Source organism: Manis javanica, chromosome 1 (assembly GCF_040802235.1).
Source record: "Manis javanica isolate MJ-LG chromosome 1, MJ_LKY, whole genome shotgun sequence".
Classification (NCBI taxonomy): Eukaryota; Metazoa; Chordata; class Mammalia; order Pholidota; family Manidae; genus Manis; species Manis javanica.
This window is the reverse complement of record NC_133156.1, coordinates 121,129,338-121,148,635: the sequence shown is the minus strand read 5'-3', so window position 1 is coordinate 121,148,635 and position 19,298 is coordinate 121,129,338. Positions and strand designations below refer to the sequence as shown.

The window sequence follows — 19,298 nt, the reverse complement described above, 5'->3', positions numbered from 1 at the left end:
TTTTATAAGGCAAAACATTTTAATTTTGATAAAATCTCATTTATCAGTTTTTTCTTTTGTAAAGTAAACTTTTGATGTCACATCTAAGAACTCCTTGACCCCTATTTCTTTTGTGTTCTAAAAGTTTGGTGTTTCACATTTAGGTCTGTGGTCCATTTTGAGCTAATTTTTGTGTAAGAGAGTGGGATATATGTTGAAGCTGAACCAGGACAAGGGTCAGGCTCAAGCCTAAAATTTAAAGAAGTATGAAAAAAGTCAGTGATCAAGGTAAATGACATTTTAATGCAACATTTTAAAAAAAATCAAAATTAATGAAAAAATCCATAATGAATAAAATACCAATATTTTTAAATAAAAATGGGATCAGTAACTCTGCTGTGTCAAGCTGTATTTAAGCCTCAGGCAAAAAGAAAACTAGGACTGATGCTGTCTTTATTTAAAATGTTGATATTTTGTTCATCACAGATCTGAGGGGCTGAATAGGGTGGAATACCAGAGTGAGGAAATGATCATGGAAATGGAGTGATACTTCAGTGATTTTCCCATCTACCTACTACTGTTCACTTTTCAGAATACTCAGGTGTTCCATGCCTTCTTTCCAGGTTTTGAACTGCATTCAGAGGGAGAGACTGAGAGGAACGTTTCCTCTATCTCACCCCAAACCAGGAGATCTTTTTTTTAATTAAAAAAATTACAATGGTGATAGAAAGCATACAATGAAATCATACAAATTTCAGCACATATGCCTAGGAGGAAGCTTCTAAGATTGCTGCACATTTGCAGGGACTTTTATATTGTAGGAAATAAAACAATGTCATTGATGCTAGTGTGAGTTACCTTTCTTACTTTGCTGGTATGTTCCCTTGATGTAACTATGCCATAGACAAAGCTACTGGTTTTTGCATAATTAGCTGCCATTTGCCATCAAGCATACTTGGCTCTGTTTCTCAGTATTATCTTCCAGAGTACCTGGAAGATAATAATCCTTGCTTACCTGAGGTCTATGGCTTAACTCTCTTATATGAAAATTAGATTTACTTTTAACAGAAGATTCTACAAACTCCCCCAAAGAGTTCATTCCTGTTTGTGATATCTATCCCTTATCACCAGACCTTTTTTCTCTTTACACTAAACCTCACATTCTCCTGCTTAGAGTCCACAGCCTTTACTCTAGTCCTCAAGGAGTTAGAGAACAGCTGGTTAACATTCCTTATTTCCTGGAAGATTATAAAGTTACTGTTCGGTCATCCCTTGTTTAAGTGAACCAGACGTAATTGTTGTTAACATTTCCTTTTGGGTCATATTTTCTCAACATTTCAGTTACCTTTGATGCAAGCTTCTCAGCCATTCTCTTCTTTGAAGTAATGTTTACTGTAGGATTCCAGATTCAAAACCTATACTGAGTTGCCTTTTCCTATAATTATCTATTTGCTAATCTATCCATTTGACATTGATCTCAGTTGGAGAGACATGTTGAGATGAAGGGCCAATCACATGCTACTTTAGGCTTCATAAATCATTGAAAGCATAAGAATGAGGACCAAAAGGAAACCTTGTCTAGTTTAATAGTTTGTCCATTTTCTAGTGGCATTTAACCATGTTAACAGGCTGTATTACAAGGCATCTACTACTTACTGGTGTCAGTATTTTCAAGGAAATGTTTTCTGTTTTCTGTTTTGCTTCCATTTCTAGACTTTCAAAACAGGGGAAACAGTCAGTGTTTTTCTTTTGATTAAATAGAAACTCTTTTCCTTCTCTACACAAGAGTTTGGTGTGTTATTTAATTGATATTTAAACTTATTTACATTACCTTGTATGGACATGTTTGCCATGAGTGGCAAGACTGGATGAAAAATCAGCTACTAGATAATGCAACCCTACAGGAGAAACCATACTTGACTTCTCTACAAAATATCAAAAAAGGAAAACTTGGTTTTGTAGATGTTTAAATGTTAAAAATGACACCTTATTCTTTATGAAATATATAAACTTATAATACAGTAATGACAAGTACTCTATTATCTAACCCCTGCACCATGTAATGCTCTCCCACCCCTGCAATAGAAGGCCAAATGAAGGATGTTATATCTTGTAGGATTTTCCAGGACAGTTTTTCCTCTCCCAACCTGAATTTGATGAACAATCTTTGGTAACAAGTTTTCCAGCTGTTCTATCAGAACTCTGGCCAAACCTTCACAATTATATATAGTGTGGGGACGAAAGAGGTCTATAATTAACACATATCCCAGGATAGTGTTTTTTTCCTTTTTTGGAGTGACAGATAATACTGTGTCTTGTATGAGGGGAGGTTGTGAGATACCCAAAAGGTTAAATAAAAGAGTATGATTTGTAAAACATCTTTACCTAACTGTATTAAGATAAGTAGTATTTTACATATCCTGTAAGGTTCATCTTGAAGATTTAGCTTTTCCTGTATTGTTTTGGTTTTACATACTTGATGATTTCCAAGATGTGATCATATATATTTCTTTCTAGTAGTTTGGGATGTAATAGTTTTATCCTATTCAGATAAATAGGATAAAACTATTTATATATTTATATAAACTATTTATTTATATAAACAAAGGATGTATGATTATTTACACCCATCTCTAATTATTGATAGAAGAGGAAGGGTAAAGGGCCTGGGTCTATAAATTGAGAGAGATGACATGAGGTAGTGCTTCACAAGTTTTTGCACAACTGGGCCCCCATAATAGATGATAATATGTGATCTAACGAGACAAAGTTTGCTCTTCGCTGCACTGACTTGCTTGAGGCTCCAGTGCTCTAGGCCTCTCTCAGGCCTGGGCTCTGTATCTTGGCACAGCTGCAACCCATTTTTTTGCCCATCAGTGGGAAGCTAGAATTTTGGGAATGTGCCTCCAGTAAGTGCTGCTTCTAGGTGGATCACTGTGGTACGGGGCCTTTTGGGTATTTGCCTGTAGGACCCCCCACTGGTGTCACTCACCCTGTGGACTCCAACTTCAGCCTTCTGTTTCCTGCTCTCAGACTGTCATTAATAAGAATGATTACCTGAATCTCTGCAGTCATTATTTAATAAGAATGATTACCTGAATCTCTTCAGTCATTATTTGTGCTTTATTTGCCTTTCTAAAGTCTTCTCAAATAGTAAGATTGGAGGAACTAGCATTTAGTCCTTTGAATTAGATGAAGAAGATTGTATTTAATTTTCTCATGCAAGAGACCTTCCATTTTCTCTGAGAACTTTTTCTCATGATAAAACTCTTTAGGCAAGTCTATCAGATACAGATGTAATTCATTTAGTGCCAAGGACAACTACCAGGTTCCAGATTTTTGCTCTTTAGCAGTTACATTAATTTTAGAGCATAGGCTGTAAATGAACTGATTTTAATAACTGCATTTTCCATGGATTTGGTGGGAATTAATTTGATAATTGTATGCTAATTTTTAAGAAGTATAATCTGTGCCTCTGTACCCAGATATTTATGGCCAGTATAAGAGCAATACTTTTCCTTGTTTGTTTTTTCTGCAGCAACCTTTTATAAAAGTGCTATAGCATTTTTTCTTTTCCCTGTAGGATTTCTGTCTGGTTTATCAGAGAATTATTTGGGGCAAGGAAGGGGGAAGATTGAGAAGATCTCCAGCAAAGAGTGACAGTTGGTCTAAGTCTGGCTCTAGGTAGAGCTTTCTTAGAGTTGGAGGAGTGTGGAGGAGGGAAAAAGGATAGGTATGTGCTCACTTAGAAGAGCAGAGAACATGTCTATCTTTAATCTTTTAGAGATGAGGGATGTCTCCATGGAGATCAGGTGGGTGTTGAGAAGTCTTATTTATTGGCGACTGAGGCTTACTCATTAGATTTACTTCCTGAACTTTAGAGGGATGAGGCCAAGCCCCATGGCCCATGCATGCTGCAAACTAATCCAAGTTTGGGAGAAGCAGGGCTTTGGGAGGAAGGACAAATAGCCTGGAAAAGTTTAAAGAATTACCATCTTACTATTCCACCTCCCTGGTGCAATAATTTAATGTGGAAAGCAGTTTTTCTCTGTGAAATAGAACTTGGGCTTGTGGAAATCTGAAAAAAATTCTTTTTCCAGTACCTCTCCATTTTCATTTGCCTTTTAAAAAATTTGTTTTGGACTCATTTTGATCTGTGTTCTTAACCTTGGGGATCAGCATATGCACTGTCATTCAGATGTATTGGACATTCCTGGATAGGTCCATGCCCATCTAGATGACGTTGCCTTTCTGAAAGTTGGCAAAACTGAGTGATGGTTTCCTTCACAGACAGGTGTAAGACTCTTTATTTGAAAATCACAAAAAATGCTTGTTCTCCCAAGGAATCACTGAGTTAGCTTATCTGTTCGTGTACTGTATGACAAAAACAAGAAAAAACCAGATGGAGTTTGGTTTACAGTGTGAGTCAGCAGCTGGGAAGTATCAGGAAATGGTGTTTCATCATAATCATGTTTAAAATATAAAATTATGAAGGATGTTGGACTTCTTTTAGCATGTAAAGTAGAATAAGGGTGGTGTTTGGATATGTGCATTACAGATACCTAAGATGTTATGCAGGCACTGATTTCCTTTATAGTAACATTTGTGAACTTGGTAGTTGTGGGCTTTTTCTTTTGTCATTTTAGTAATACCATCTGCTTTTAAATGTAAACTTGCTAAGATTTCTACTTCTGGGTTAGGTGGGTTTGGAAGTGATTTAAAATCTCTCACATCCTTTCCTCCCCATCTTCTAAAATAAGATTGTGCATAGTTAAGTAGCATAAGGGAATGAGAATTGGTGTTTAAAAGACATCCTCACTGCTCCTAGCTCCTCTGTGTACAAGTTTTGTGACTTTGGGGAAGTTATGCACCTTCCTACAAACCTCAATTTCTTCTTGTGAAACGGGGATGAGATTACTAATTTTGTAGTATTGTTGTGAGGGTTCAGTTTTCTTTAAATAATGTAAAGTTCCAGATACCTAATAGTTCTCTTCCCACCATATCCTAAAATATAGATCTATTTCTCTCATTTATTTCCTCCTCTCCTTATTTGTTACCATGATTTCACTTAAAGTAAACCAAAACCCACAGAAATAAATTATTTGGAATTTTTTTGTGGCCTGTTCACTCTTGCTAAGGGTAATTCCAACATTCCTGTTTTGGAACTTTGACACTGCTGTTTGTACACAGTGCTCTCTTCTTCCTTGGCTTCCCTGCCTCCCTCTCCCCGCCGGCCCCCCACTTTTTCCTTTGGTCTCTGTAGAGAAGAAAGATCTCTGTGTTGAGCACATTAAAGTCTTGTAAACTCTTTCTTGGCACTTTGCTTATGAACTCCAACCCCGGATATCATCTCTGTGTAGCTGCTCAGATAGCCAAGTGCTTTGGGGGCAAATTGTTACTCTGTACTTCCAAATTAATAATGCTAAAATGAAAGTAGGCTTTGGTTTAAACACTAAACCTAATTTTATTCTAAAATGGAGTTCAGGTGAGGCAGGTGGGGAGCCATTAGTGGACTCACATGTTTTGGTAAGATGAAGTAGATTGCTGTAAGAATAAAGTTCTTTATCAACATAATTAAGCAAATTAGTAAATTAAAACATGCAGACTATGCTGATAGACAGTCACTGTAATGGGGTATGTGGTGGGGACTTGATAATGGTGGGAATCTAGTAACCACAGTGTTGCTCATGTGATTGTACACTAATGATACCATAATAAAAAACAACATGCAAACTAATTTCAGAATCTAGTTCATTGCACTACAGTGGTCTTCTGCTATTTGAATCTCATCGTATAATGTGAAGACTTTCTCTTTGATCCTTGTGGATCTCAAGACATTCTTTCTGGTCCTTTGATTCAGATGTGCTTTCCACCCTTCATTTGCTGCACTGCTCAGTAAATCTATAGGTCAGAATGTGTCAAGTCCCCAGCTACAGAAGCACCTCTTCAAGAACAGAGGATGAAGGATGTCTTGGGTGGATGGTTGGTTGAGTGAACACACTCATTCTAAGTAGTTACAGCTCATTTGTCTTCTGATAGGTCCTTGGGCTTCTAGCAGGCACGTGTCCCATTGTTGTTAAGTAAAGCCCAGTATGTATGCTTGACAAGTTAACAGCATGGTGCTCTGCTTGCTCCCCAGTCCTGCCGCTGTCTTAGGGATTGTTTGGTTTGGCAGATGGCCAGCTCTCTGCTATAAGATGCATTTCCTTGACAGGGCAAAGTGTGGAGCCGCATTAGCTGCAAAGTTTACTAAGGTTAGATAAACACACACAATAAATATTAATAAACAAAAAAGGCCCACCCACCTTTGACTTTGAATTCTGTTTCTACATTCCATGTTTTGGAATTCCTGTAGTATTTGATTAATAGCCAGTCTTAGGGTAATTGAGCCTTAAGTGTCTTTTGCCTAAGTCAGACTACTTACAGAAAGCCCTCATTGGCTGCTTTGGTGACTCACTGCCACAGTGGATAGAGTTCTGGAATGCCTATTTAGTTCAAGGGGTCTCATCTGCCTCCTTGCTTCTGTGCGAAAAGGAGGTTAATGTGCTTTTCCATTAGTGCTTATGTTGACTAGCCATGTGCGTGTCTAAGAGCTCTAGAGGGCAAAGGATGTGAACAGGAATAGAGGTGCAGTGTCCTGAGCCTGGGCTCCCTGGAAAGCAGTCAAACATTGGTTGGCTGGGCAATTGCCTCTCTCTAACATTTACACCTTCAGCGTAGAAGGAGGGAATAGCAGTAACCTGCTGCCCCTGGGAATGCCTATTTGGCTGGGGGTCTTGGAATTTACAGACCTACATTATGGATATTTTCCAATTCTGTACCCTGCTCACTTGAAAACATATTTGAGAACGAGTAATCTTGAACTGCTTAGCCAGACCTCTAAAGAACCAAGGAATGGAAGTATCTATAATACTGTTTCCTTCAGGTTGTCTTAGGGCCTTTTGCAGGTAGCTGAGATTCCTAAATGCCGTTGGAAGTCCCCTCTCACTATCTTCTTTTGCTCTTTGGTTCATTCACATCCTCTTTTCAGAACTACATTCAGAGGAAACTAATCTTATTGTGATTGAAGTATATTGAGTATAATAATGATCTGGAGAAATCAAATTATTCCTTGTAGATAGTAATGATTTTCACTTGAAAATTGTCTCTAACTCCACCTAGCAAAGCAATCCATTTAGGCTTAAAGGACTGTAACTTTTTAATTCATTCTTTCATCAAATATTGACTGAGTACCAGATACTAATCTAGGCACATAAAACAGACCAAGATCTCCGCCTATGTGGAACATATACTCAAGTGGGGGAGGCAGATCATAAACTTAATTAACAGTAATCATATTATGTTAAAAGTTGACACATGCTATTAAGAGAAAAGGAAAGGCAGTGTAAGGGAAGTTGTAGGGTACAGTTTTAAATAGGATGGTCTGGGTAGCAATGACATTCAAGCAAAGATTTGAAGGAAATGAGTGTTGGCTTGGATGAACTTATTCTCGATAGTGTTTATGAAGTTATGTTTGTGACTCTTCTCATGTTTCCATATACCTGGCCATGACCATCTGGAAATTTCCAGTAGTCTACGCAAGGTTCTCAAATTAGTCTCAGTGGCAGAGCACCGGCAAGTCAGGCTGTGCTTTACAGACCATGAACTATTGATACATTTAATTCCATTTTACCAACCAGGCACAATTTTATTAGGAGAAAATATGATTTTTACACCAAGGTAGATTCCACAAACATATGTACAAAATGACATCAGCCCCACCCCCCAAAAAGTCAAATTGTGTATGATTTTACTATTTTCAAGTTTTTCTGTTAATATTCATTCACTGCTGTATCTGTTTTATCATCTTTCATCAGTTGCTAGCAGACATTGTATAGCAGGCACCATAAAGTTAAGAAAAATAATGGAAAGAAAACCTAAATTTATGAGAACCTGCCCTTTTAACTTAATTTTTACCCTACCATTGGGGAAAACACAGCCATTCTGATTTTATTTTCCCGGAGGAACATGTCACCTCTTTTTAGGGGTGCAGACCTTAAGAACCTCTCTTCTAGAGTATTGTCAGACATCAATTAGAAGTCCCACAGATTCTTTTACATTTCATTCTTAGTTCCTGAGAAATCTCAGAGAAGGACTTGTTGCTATTTAATTACATGCATATTTTTTGCCATTCAGGTGGGAGTCAGAATTTCTAGCAAAGGGGATTGCAGAGATATCCAGATATTCCATCTTAACAAAATAGCAGGATGATTAGGGAGAAGAAACCAAAGAAATTCAGCCCAAGGTAGATTTGGGAAATAGAACTTCCATGATTTTCATTTTACTATTAGAATATAAAACAGCACTATCTAACTATATCCCCTTTTAGTCCTTGTACATTGCTTAGCACATGATAGATTCTTAATAAACATTGAATTGGTGTTCCCACCCATTTCTTGTTCTATCAGAGTGAGATCTGCAGAACCTAGCACATGGTGTTTCTGCCTACCAACTTAAACTTCATTTTTTCCCCCTTAATTCTATCCTTGCTATCCCTCCCACCTCTGCCCTCTGACTGCAGACAAAAATAAAAAACAGGTTGTAGTTCTCATTGAGAACTCATGATTCCTTTGACCCCAGAGCACTACTTAATCTTCCTGACCAGTAATGAATTCAAAGAATCATAACTTCCAATGAACCTCTCTTAAACAGCTTTTCATTCAGGTTAATGTCAAGACTTTGTATTCTGAATCTGTTTTACTTCTGCTATTGTCCTGCTGGTTTATTTCATAGTTAGAGAGCTATTATTCAATGCTTGCCAATATGTGTTATTCCTGAAAAAGCTTTATGAGATTTGGATCTTTGTAAACTAAAAGCACCACCTGGCCTCAATCTGCTGTCCCAAGAGACATATTGTGTGTGTAACAGCCTGAAACAGTGAGATCTATATCTGCTTCGGTGGTAAGCAGAGCTGTTACCTGGGCTCGGCATTCCAAGATGCCCTCCTCACGTGGCAGTAGGGTTGGGGAGGCCTCCCTTTTGGTTTCAAGGCTGTCAGGAAAAGAAAGGAGGGATGTCAGGACGGGAGCATCCTTTTCTTGATAGGGTGTCACACAGATACCAAGTGGTAGAATGGAACTCAACTTTCAGAACATGACCTTATGGTTAGAAGATGTCCTGAAAGTTACAAGTAGCCATCAGGGTGATATTCAGTTTAATAAACCAGCCATCAAAGTACGAGCAGCATTTTTTTTTCATTCTTGTTTTGCCTCTTTAGTTGATTACTACCATGCTTTTCCTTTGCAGAGTGTTGTGCGCTGTCTGTGGCATCCAAAGCTGAACCAGATCATGGTGGGAACTGGAAATGGATTGGCTAAAGTCTATTATGACCCCAACAAGAGTCAGAGGTATTTAATAAGTATTGTCTGATTTAATTTAGATGGATGACAACAACTGGGTGGAGGACTTTTTTTCACTCCTGCTTTTATTTGTTTCCCCCTTTGATGAAGATCCACCCTTTTGGAAAATGCAGCTGGCACAGAGTAAAGCCTCAAACTCCTGCTATTTGCTTTAAAGAGGATTTGGATATTGCCCTTGATCCATACAGAATTCAAAGTGAAAGTTTCCTGGGGATTTGTAGTACTTTAGCTGAAATGTTGAGTGCAAGGGGGAGAGGGGAGACTCCTGCCCACTTTGCATACCACCGTGGACAGTGGCATTAGCAGTGATGCATGTAAGGGATTAACAAAGCAGGGAACTAATGACTTACAAGACATGGAAACAGCTAGTCCATTTTGTTCCCTTTCTGTTTGGCCTTTTATCAGGTACCGGTTTGGATGTTTGGCAGGGTTGTTCTCTGCCAACAGAAGGGGACAGCACAAACATCCCCTTTCAACCTCCTGCCCACCCCAAAGGCCAAACTTACACATGTGGATGCGTTTCAGAGTTTCAAAAATTCCCCAGAGGCTCAGTTAGCCTTGATTATTTCCATTTTCCTTGCGCACAAAGGTGGACATTACCACCCAAAAAAGGATGTTTTTGTTTCGCTCTGTTAAGGCACAGTGGCGATTAGCTCTTTCTTTGGAGTAAGCCTTGGTTAGCTAGTATTAAAATTCACTGGGGTCCCCTGTAAATCTGTTTTAACTCCCACATCCCTTTGGGGGAAAGGAAACCCATCCTCTATTAATGAATATTTATTGACCGTAATTTGACTCTGAATAGTAGCAGACAGACCTGTTGTCCTTTGGATATCTTACTGGTCAAGGGTTAGAACTCTTGCCCTACAAAACAACTTATTGTGGTATTTAAAAACAAATAGGATTTTTTAAATTGAAAATGCTAATATAATTAGGGAGTCTCTTTCACATGAGACAGTGAGGAACCAACCCCATTCGCTAGCAACCACTTAGATGCACTGTCTTTGGAATATTTACTTTAAGAAATTTTCTTATTTGAATTTGCTCCTCCTGAAAGGGATAGTTCATTATTGCTAAGGAGAAGTGAAATGTTCTAAGCACACTTTTAGTTAATCCCATACATTCTTGGTCTGTAGCCCCACAGCAACACTGCCAAGCTGACTCAGTTCCAGACACTTACACTCTTGTATTTCAAATGTGGACAAATAATACCACTTGGTGTGTAGACCACCCAGATTGCCTTCATCTTAGACATAAACTAAAATTTGAGCCCTATAACCTTTAGGGTGAAAAGGTTGGTTAATGTCATTTATATCTCTTTAAGATTTTAAGTTTTTAAGTTATTTTTGTAGATTTTCAAAACTAGTGTTCTATATTGCCCAGTTACCTTTCCAACCTATTCACTCAGCACTGACTGACAGACTTATTTTCTTGTAAATTTAATCCCTTATCACCAAGGTCCTATCTGTTGCCATCCCTTAGAAAATCAAGGACTTGGTGAGATGGTGTGCAGAGAGTGTGTTCCTAAACATATCTAATGTTCTTGACAGAGACTTTCTGTTTCTAAGACTAAATAAAGAAAATAATTCACATTTACCCTTCTTAGGGGAGCCAAATTATGTGTGGTTAAAACCCAGCGGAAGGCAAAACAAGCTGAGACTCTAACCCAGGACTACATCATAACCCGTAAGTTGTCAGCATCGTCTTTCAATCATTCATCTCTTTTCTACTCTAGTGTGGTGTTGATCTCATAGCTTTAGAGACAGAAAAAGTCTTGAGTTCAGGTGTGTATTACAAAATATCCCATTCATGTGGATGGGACTTTGAGTCATGTAATAGCTAACCCCTGTAGCTTCTGTGACTCATCACAGAGACAGGATTATTTCATGTAATATGCAGCCCCAAAGGGGAAAGCCTATTTAAGCCTAATGCATTACTCCATAGCAGCCTTGTAAAGAATAATAGTCTTGTCTAAGAATAAACAAGAAGGAGTGCTGGTCTTGGAATCCGGAGACCCAGATTGGGTCAGTTCCACTGCTGACTGGCAGTGTGATGTTGAACAACTGGATTTTATCAGGAGAGTGAGAAGACAGGTGAAGGGTGTCTTCCATCTCCCTCTGAAATTCTGTGACTTTGTGATAGACTGATCCAGAGACATTTAGATATAAAATTAACAACCTGAGGAAATTTACCAGAATTTTGACAGGACAGAGCAGCTTCTCTTAGGTTTGTCACATAGTCTTCTTAATCTGGCAGATTTTGTGTTTCCCAGAACCGCAGTCTCAGTCCTGTCACAGCAGGGAAATATCAGAATTAAAGCGTCCAGGAGGGAAATCTTAGATGCCGTCCATAGCAGTTGTCATCAGCAGGGGCCCCATGGATCTTATCAGCAGCTCAGTCTAAAGCCCAAGGGGAGCTGTACTGCTGTTTTTTTCACCTTGGTGGGTCTCATACAAGACCAAGTCCCTTAGAGCTTATGTCAGTGAAGAGATCCCATGATGCTTTCTGCAAGACTGGAAGTGTTAAAGTCGGTGTCATAACAAGTCTTGCTCATGTAATTACACTCGGCCTACTTAAATTCCACCAGTTGTTTGAAGTGAAAAGTTATTTTTCCCCTCCTAAAAATACTGTTGTATTGCATTGCCCAACAGAGTGATGGGTGGCTGTGTTTTTTAGCTCCCTTGACCCAGAGGAGGCACATTTACTGGTGACATGGTTGTGACCCTAGCTGGTAACAGTGGTAGAGGGTAGGGGAATACTGGATGAGATTTTGACATATTACAGACATTTCTTTTGTTCATATTATAAATTCCCTTTAAACCCTATTGTTTCTTTATCTTCACTTCTCCCGTGCCCTGGGAAAAGTTTTCCTTTTTAAAGGAGATTTTAATCTACGTGTAAGGATCCAAAGAAATTATTCTGATACTTTTTGGTCAAGAAAAAATCATCATTTAATTCTTTCCCCACTAACTCTCTTGCTCTCCCCCAGAATATCTCAGTTTCCCTTTTAAATTTGCTTTTTTATATTCTGAAACTTAATTCTGACACTAAGAAACCAACAGCAATTGGACAAAAATTACTTTGATTTTTATTTTTTTGGTTTGTCCACATATAGAAGTAAGGATAAATACTCATCAAATTACCATGCTAGGAGATTTAGGCACCTCCATGCTTTCAAGGCAACCTTTATCCCAGTTTCAGTGAGATGAGTGTTCTTCCTTTCCGGTTACTCAGTGTTGTCAACTCCTCTTGAGAGGTAGTCACATTTCAGAAACATGTGAAGTGATTCCAGTGTTTATGAGGCATTGGAGGGCTGACAGGCAAGCTGTTGACATTATTCACATTTGGGTCCTCTAAGAAGAAATAAGAGGCAGTCCCATTAAATGTTTCTTTTCAAAACCACAGAAATTTAATTTAACTGTTACCCATGATTTGGGAGATGGGGAGCCTCACCAGTGCTTCTGTGACAGAATTTGACAGTATTTCCTGATGCCGTTACTTGCCAGGAGAGGTGAACAAGGAGTCTGGTCTCAAACACAATTGGTTAATTGGTTACAGTAAAACTGTCTTTTATTATTAGATGAAGGCTGTCATTATGACTTCCATGTCGTCTTTCAGTTAGTCATGCTTTAGCTGTGTTTTTGGATGGAAGGGTTATTGTTATAATGAAAATTTTTAAATGTGACTTCTCATAGCTCATGCCTTGCCTATGTTCCGTGAGCCCCGCCAGAGGAGTACAAGGAAACAGCTGGAGAAGGACAGACTGGACCCCTTGAAGTCTCACAAACCCGAACCTCCTGTAGCAGGCCCAGGTGACTGTGATCTCACTTGTAATGCACAAAGGGGGCCTAAGGGACAGGGTGGGGTAATTGATGGAGAATTGGGAAGATCCCGATAGCTTGGATACTTCTTTGTCTTCAGAGAGATTTTATTAAATAGTGGCTTTTAAACATTCTCTTTTTAGCATCAGAACTTTTTGTTTAAAGATCTGATGTAGAATCCCAAGCAAAAAACTGATAAGAAGGAACTGCTGTGCTGAAGTAGAAAGGAAACCTAGAGTCCTTTCTTCTTAGTCTCCAACTTGAGCCTTTGTAGGTGACTTCAGTGGAATTCTGGGGCTTCTGAGAACCCAGTTTTAAAACCACTTTTCTCAAGATTGCCTTGATATACAACACTGGGTACTTAGACCAGAATCCAGGTTGGATTGGGTTTCATATGAGGCAAAACGTGGCCACCATTTAGTTCTGCATTGATAAAACAGAGCTGCCCATTCCCCTAGAAGATGAATAAAAATTTTAAAAAAGTAGGTACCAGAAGAAAGCAAGACAGCATTGGCTATCGTACAGCACATACCTTCACTGGAATCCATTTTTTATTATCACCTGTGTAGTTTCCATTTGTCCCAGGCTCCTAAGCCTGTAGCTTTTGACTTGTTCATTTATCTGAACCTGACTTCTGGGCCTATATCTCCTTGGCCTGCCCCTTCAGCAGTGAAAATATTTCACATCTGTATCTCAAGTTTTATTTCATTTAAAAATTTTCTCTGACATCATCCTTATCAAAGTTCCAAAGTAGTTTTCTTTTTTGGATTATTGAAAAACCCTTGTAACGATGCACCTTCTCAAAGTTCCTCTCTCTCCTCTCCACCCTGCCTCCATTAATCTTATACACAGCTTTTATTCCCAACCCCTCTAGCTTTCATGTTATTACCCCCTAATCTTATAAGCTTCCCACTGTCCAGTGGCATTTCCAGAGATTCAAGGTTCTCTGCAGTTGGACTCTAACCCACTTTTGAACATTACACCCCATTTCTGTCCTGCTCCAATCTTCTGATATGACTGTTGGTTCACTAATGCTCCTTAATGCCCATTGAACTTTTCTCTTTGTATACTTTTGTGCACTCTGCTCATTAAAAATAACTTCTGTCTTCTGAGCTTTCCCAAGTTGGATCCATCTCTTCCTAAAGTTCCCCTCAACCTAAGAACTCTTGCCTTCCTCTAAGTATTACAATAGTTACCAGTTCTTTAGCAGTAAATTATTTCCTGTCTTATTTGATCTCATACCATCATGATTTATAAAATTAATCTTTTAATGCTCTTTGGCTTTTTGTTTATCTGTGTGTGTGTGTTTTTAATCTTCCTAAAAAGTCATATGTTTTTTGACTACTGGATACCAGGTTAGCTGTGGGGAGATCCAGTGGGGAACAAATCCCTACTCTTACAGAGCTTCTTATCTACTAGAACAATCACAATATAGTAAAATAATGTGAGTCAGGGTGCTCAACTTATTTGTTTTCTCCCCTACAAGGTACTTGGAAGATGGCAAGCCCTAAGAAATGTTTGTTTAAAATAGCATCCAATGAATATTGGTCATGTTATTAATTGAATTTGAAATGTTCATGTCTGAGGAATTTTTTAAAGGCATATGCATGATGAACTATTTGTAATTCTTCCTACATTGGTAGTATATGTAAGTTAAGCAACTAAAACTTAACAAAAAGTATCTCTGTTTCAAAATGTTATGGGGAAGTTGTAATTTGGTGATTTCCTACATTGGCTGTGATTATCTGAAATGAAAGCTGAAAGGATGAAGTACTCGTGAGATTTGTGTGCTTTAAACCTAAGCCTGAAGAGGCCCCAGAAGGCTCACAACCTTGATTCCATAGGGAATGACAAAAATCAGGTAAACCTGAAGTTTACTCTATCATCATTTAACTGGCCACTGTGGAATCCAGTGCTAAGGGATTCTCAACCTTGTCAGATAAGTACAGTATACACAAGGCGTACTTACATACTGTTTTGCTCATTCTGCTTCTCGTTTGGTTCTTTTCCTTGAAAACAGGTCGTGGTGGCCGGGTTGGAACCCATGGGGGCACTCTGTCATCATACATTGTGAAGAACATTGCGTTGGACAAGACCGATGACAGTAATCCCCGGGAAGCCATTTTGCGGCATGCCAAAGCAGCCGAAGACAACCCATATTGGGTTTCTCCAGCATATTCCAAGTAAGTTTAATATAGAAAGAGTATTATGTTTAGTGAATAGGGAAGAGTATAGCAATGACTGCTTTGAGGTTCTAACTTTTCCATTTCTTGTTTTATTCTTGAGCATGAAAAATAGGTCAGGTACTTACAGTCCCCAAATCTGGCATTTGTTTGTATCTTAGGTCTCCAAAATGGTAAATTTTTAAACTAGTCCAGTTCCAATAGAGTTATAGCATAGTGTAAACCCATTATGTGAAGCCCATTCTACCTATGATACAAAAAGAAAAATCACTGCCTGTATGCATTATCTTAGTTGACTAGAGTTAAAAGTAGATGAAGGGGAGCAGTTTGTAGATCTGTTATTAATGACTAGTTGTTATTTGTGGAGCTGTATATTTCAGTTACATACAGAATAGGCAGAATAGAGCCTGTCTCCTCAAGATTCCCTCAGATAACTTACCAGGGGTGAACACGTAGTGATTCTTAAAACCACTAAACCAGCTAAAGAAAGCTAACATTTACACTAAAGAAAGGTACTACTGTAGAATTTGGGGGTTTAATTTTTAATTTTAAACCAGTTTTAGATTTACAGACAAGCTATAAAGACAGTACAGAGAGTTCAGATACATGCTTCACCCAACTTTCCCTAATGTTAACACTTTACATAGCTGTAGGACAATTCTTTAGTGACACCAGGGAATTAACATTGGTGCTATATTGTTAACTAAGCTACAGACCTTATTTGATTTTCTCCAGTTTATCCACTAATATCCTTTCTCTGTTCTGGGATCTCATACAGGATCCCATGTTGCATTTAGTTGTGTTACTTTTTCTTAGTCTCCTCCAGTGATAAGTTTCTTGTCTTTAATGACCTTGCTGCTTTCAGTGAACACTGGTCTGTTATTTTCTACACTTGCTCTGAGTTTGAGCTTGTCTGATATTTTCCCATGATTGGAATGAAATTATACACTTTTGGCAAAAATAACACAGTGATGTTATGTCATTTTCAGTGCATCATATCAAGGGCATCACACCATATGTCTTATGACTGGGAATGCTCACTTGGTTGAGGTGGGGGTCTGCCAAGCTTATCCACTGTAAAGTTACTGTCATTCCATTTTGAGTTAATAAATTTCTTAGGGGTGATATTTTAAACCTATGCAAATCCTATCTTTATTAAACTGTTGCTCTCTAGTTTTATTATCCATGAGTAGACTTGCCTGTAACAGTTATTACTGTGGTGTTTGCCTAATGGTGATTTTCTGTTTCCCTCTTTTCTTCTGCATTTATCAACTGGAATTCTACTGAAAGGAAGAATTTTCTCTTCTTCCACATTCACTTATTTTTCAAATATTTTTTAAATATCAGAATGGATTTTTAAATACTTTATTCTGTGGATTAAACCCAATGATATCATTATTTGGTTTGTTGCTCAGATTGTTTCAGCTTTGGTCAATAAATCTCCCTCAGAATGGCTCCTACCTTCTTTCAACTAGTCTATGTATTTTTTTGAGCACTTCCTTACTTTTTGGCACCACTAGATGATCCAGGCTCATCTTTGTTTTTCTTACCCCAGTTCTGGAACCAACCACTTCACCAAGGAGCCTGATTCCTTTTGTTGAAGAATGATGTTTAGAAACCAAAATTTTGGTGCTGGATGTGCTCATTACTCTTGAAATGTCTGCTTCTAGGTTCTGTTTAGGTCCTTTTAGCTGACAAAGCTCAGAGTCAAAGCTCTCCACCTGGTTATTTCACTAACACACACATAAACACATGTATATACATCTATGTACCTTTCTGTATTTGTATTTTAGAAACCATGAGTTTATGCTGATGTCTCTGATTTCAGTTTGTATACCACAGGTTTCATGTAACTTTTCCCCTTTCTGTATTTTTAACTTCTTTCTCCAGCAATGGGAAACCCAGCTCTCATTATCCACAGTGTGTTTACTTACTTGTTCAATTCTAGTATACACATAAAATAGTTTCAGAATTTGACAGATAAACCTGTGACAAACACTTTTGTTACTAGATTACAGCATTTGTATATAATTATTCTTGTGTTTTTTAGCCTTACAGTATCCAGTCAAGATACTGTTCTCCAAAGTTATTTAGATTAGATCTTTTCTTCTTCACTTTTGTCAATGTGGTTATGTTATTCATTTGAAAAGCGATTAGGTTCATTTGTTAATGTTTATATTCTGTTGTGGATTTCCCCTACAGTTGTTTATTTTTGAGGATATGTATAGAGTGCATGAAATATTACTGTGCTAGTAGTCAGCTTTAAAAGAAACATGCTCAGAGAAATGCCACTGCTTTTCATACCTGCTCCTCCATTCCCATACCCTATTTCTTTTACTCCCTTTCTCACTCACCTCTACAGGGAACCAATTTCCTTAGTGTTTGGTTTCTTTTCCTGTGTTTCTTTTATGCAAATGAGCAGATATGTGAGAATTTTCTGATATCCTCTCCTTTCTTACATGAAGGATAACATAATGTAAGTACTTACTGGGGCTTTGTTTCCTTTCATTGAACAGTATGCCCTAGAAATTACATCAGTTTATAGAGCTAGTTCTCTTTTTTTATTTATTTATCTATCTATCTGTTTTCAAATGTACATCACACTGGTTCAACAGTTCCCCTCCACCTCCCCCTTCATAACCACTAATGTTTTGTCTCTTCTGTTTTGCTTTGTTCTTATATTCCACAAATAAGTGAAATCATATGGTACTTGTCTTTCTCCACCTGGCTTATTTCAGGGAGCATAATACCCTCTAGATACATTCATGTTGTTGCAAATAGCAGGATTTCTTCTCTTTTTATGGTTAAATAATATTCCATTGTGTATATGTACCACATCCTCTTCATCCATTCAACAATGGATGCATACTTAGGTTCTTTCCATATCTTGGCTATTACATACAATGAGGTGATAAACAGGGGTGCATATATCTTAATCAAGGATTTTGTTTTCTTTGGGTAAATTCCTAAGAGTGAAATTCCTGGGTCAAATGGTATTTCTATTTTTAGTTTTTTGAGAAACCTCCATACTCCTTTCCACAGCGGTTGCAGCAATTTGCAGTCCCACCAACAGTGTAGGAGGGTTCCCCTTTCTCCGCATCCTCACCAGCCTTTGTTGTTCCTGGTCTTTTCGATGTTGGCCATCCTAACTGGTGTGAGGTGATATCTCATTGTGGTTTTAATTTGCATTTCCCAGATGATTAGTGATGTGGAGCATCTTTTCATAAGCCTGTTTGCCATCTGTATTTCTTCTTTGGAGAAGTGTCTGCTCAGGTCCTCCACCCATTTTTGACTGGATTATTTGTTTTTTGGGTGTTGAGGCATATGAGTTCTTTATATATTTTGGATGTTAACCTCTTATCAGGTGAGTTGTTTACAGATATATTCTCCCGTACTGTAGGATCCCTTTTGGTTCTGCTGATGGTGTCTTTTGCTGTACAGAAGATTTTTAATTTGAGGTAGTCTGACTTGTTCACTTTTTATTTTGTTTTCTTTATTTTATTTTGTTTCTCCTGTTTATATTCAAGAGATTTTTGCCTATGTTTTCTTCTGTGAGTTTTGTGGTTTCATGACTTACATTCAGGTCTTTGATCCATTTCAAGTTTACTTTTATGTATGGAGTTAGACAATAATCCAGTTTCATTCTCTAACATGTAGCTGTCCAGTTTTTCCAACACCAATTGTTTAGGAGGCTGTCATTTCTCCATTATATATTCATATCTCCTTTATCATATATTAATTGATCATATATATACGGGTTTACATCGGGGCTCTCTGTTCTGTTCCATTGATATATGGATCTGTTCTTGTGCCAGTACCAAATTCTTTTGATTACTGTAGTTTTGTAGTAGATCTTGAAGTCAGGAAGCATAATCCCCCCAGCTTTGTTCTTCTTTCTCAGGATTCCTTTAGCTATTGGG

General features: G+C 38.0%; 1 protein-coding gene across 2 annotated transcripts in view; it reads left to right on the top strand.

The window, feature by feature from the left end:
* Positions 1 to 19,298, top strand: part of WDR70 (WD repeat domain 70) — a 377,617-nt gene that overhangs the window by 321,037 nt on the left and 37,282 nt on the right. For both annotated transcript variants that reach the window (XM_073236962.1, XM_037002306.2), the window contains exons 14-17: positions 9,265 to 9,365; positions 10,981 to 11,060; positions 13,070 to 13,186; positions 15,216 to 15,378. In XM_073236962.1, coding sequence (XP_073093063.1) covers positions 9,265 to 9,365; positions 10,981 to 11,060; positions 13,070 to 13,186; positions 15,216 to 15,378 — 461 coding nt within the window. The remainder of the gene's footprint in view (positions 1 to 9,264; positions 9,366 to 10,980; positions 11,061 to 13,069; positions 13,187 to 15,215; positions 15,379 to 19,298) is intronic.